Source organism: Triticum dicoccoides, unplaced genomic scaffold (assembly GCF_002162155.2).
Source record: "Triticum dicoccoides isolate Atlit2015 ecotype Zavitan unplaced genomic scaffold, WEW_v2.0 scaffold117241, whole genome shotgun sequence".
NCBI classification, from domain to species: domain Eukaryota; kingdom Viridiplantae; phylum Streptophyta; class Magnoliopsida; order Poales; family Poaceae; genus Triticum; species Triticum dicoccoides.
In genome coordinates this window covers 1-2,038 of record NW_021181543.1, presented here as the reverse complement: position 1 = coordinate 2,038, position 2,038 = coordinate 1, and the positions used below count along the sequence as shown (strand labels likewise).

Sequence of the window (2,038 nt, the reverse complement as noted above, 5' to 3'; positions counted from 1 at the left end):
TAAAGGAGGATCTGCAGTCGTCGTCGTGATGGTTCGACCGCAGCCCCACCCTCGATCGCATCCTGTTGCTAACACGGCCCATGAACGAGATACATCGCCACCAACTCAGCCCACGATCACGAACCGGCCGAAGAAAAACAGTCTCAATCCACGAACGACGTCCACTCCATGCATTGACCAAAAAAGAAAACCACGTCCATGCCAAACCAAAAAAAAGACACGCCCGAGCCAAACCAAACAAAGAAACAAGTGCGACAGCTCCATCGCACGTCGCTAGGAACGCCAGTTCGTCGCCAGGAACGCCAGTTTTTCTCTCGCTGGACCCATACTCGCCTTCCGGCCACATCCGCCGGAACGGAACCAGTCCGGCCACGTTGCCAGGAAGCCAGTTTTTCCTCTCGCTGGACCCATACTCGCCCTCCGGCGGCGCTGGACCCATACTCGCCCTCCGGCCACATCCGCCGGAATGGAACCAGTTCGGCCACGTCGTTCTCACGCCAGGTGGGTGAGCTGCGGCCTCTGCTGCCGCCGGAACCAGCAACCTCTGCTCCCTTCTCATGGTGCAGCCTCTGCTCCCGTCTCATGGTGTTGCTCACCAGGGCCGTCGGAACCAGCCACCTCCGCGCGCCGGCTGTTCCTGCACCCATCTCCTCACGCCGCAGGTACATCCTCCTGCCACCATCCTCACCATGGTCTGACAGTAACTGCAATTTTCAAATAGAAGTTTATGACAGGAAGAATTCCAAACCAGTGTGTTCTCCCTTCTCTAAGAAGGTAATCCATATAGCAGAGGAGACAAGCAAAACCATAAAGGATCTGGAGTCTGACTATAGTTGCATATATAAGTTATAACTTAGAACTTGGTGTTCATCTAAAATTACTGAAACTATCGGGAAAAATGCAGATAGGTAGCAATAAAGTGATATATCCAAAACCTCTATATGGCTCTATGTGGATGCTAACAAACAACGATCAAACCACGCAAAAAAAACGATCAAATAGCAAAATTGTAATGTCATGCAAGTTCTGGGCAGGACAGTATACAGATTTGTAAAATGCAAGTGGATTTCTCTGAGAAGGAAAGCATCTGAGCCCTATAGAAGTTGCATCATGTGGTAAAAAGTACAAAGAAAAGAAAATAATGGTGAGCTCTCGCCTATTTTTCCATATTTAGCCTTCTCTGTCGCGCCTTCCTACCCGATCTTCTATAGCAACACCTACCGTGGATGTCATATTGCTCGGTCACCTGGAGCACTCACACCATCCCAGAACATTGCGGTCTCGCTCCCATTTACTTTCTCTCCCAGGTCCGGATCCTCCTAGCCTCCCAAGTGCATTTTTTTTGTTGTTGTGCCATCGTGTCACACTTGCTATTAGTGTTTAACAATGACCCCATTGTGATATATAGATAGATTAGCAATGCTACTGCCCACATTAAATTTCCAACTGCAACTTAACAACCACCAAGCTTACAATATCTTCTCCCTTGATGCCCAATAACCTCAGTATGTGTGCATCACTTATTCTATTTGTCAAATGCATCCAAACATAACATATGTTTAGTTTTTCACCAATTAGCTATAAACATAAACATTTTCTTTCATTACCTCCCTCTCGGCCACCATGTGCACTCTTTCTCCATTGGTAGCCCTTGTCTTCAACTGCACAAACGACACGAAAATTGGCACATGCATAGTGACATACGATGTCCTTTCTATGTCAAATATTCGGTAAATTGGATGTTGAATGATCCCATTAGATGTATTTCAGCCATCATAACTGTTTTTGCATTTTCTCAACATCTTTTGAGCGAGAGATTATAGTGCCAGCTACATCAGTCGGTAGATAAGTCTTCTCAACGGACAAAGAAAAACTTAAATCAAAACTCTACATAACCGGATTGTTTACACTGAGCATTACACAGTTTTGAATTTCAGTATGTGGTGTCTGCTTGTACCTATAGTTCTGCATCTCTGCTACATACATACAGCATATCCACCATGGTTGTTGAGCTCGCAGTCAACAAGGTCCTAAGTAA

At 46.3% G+C, this 2,038-nt stretch overlaps 1 protein-coding gene across 1 annotated transcript; it reads right to left on the bottom strand.

The window, feature by feature from the left end:
• Window positions 1-94: 94 nt before the first annotated feature.
• On the bottom strand, window positions 95-2,030 carry LOC119343164. The gene is made up of 2 exons (XM_037614296.1): window positions 1,608-2,030; window positions 95-704 (listed from the first exon to the last, which is right to left on the bottom strand). The coding sequence occupies exons 1-2, from the start codon at window positions 1,692-1,694 to the stop codon at window positions 144-146; spliced, it is 648 nt and encodes a 215-aa protein (XP_037470193.1). The 5' UTR covers window positions 1,695-2,030; the 3' UTR covers window positions 95-143.
• Window positions 2,031-2,038: the final 8 nt, after the last annotated feature.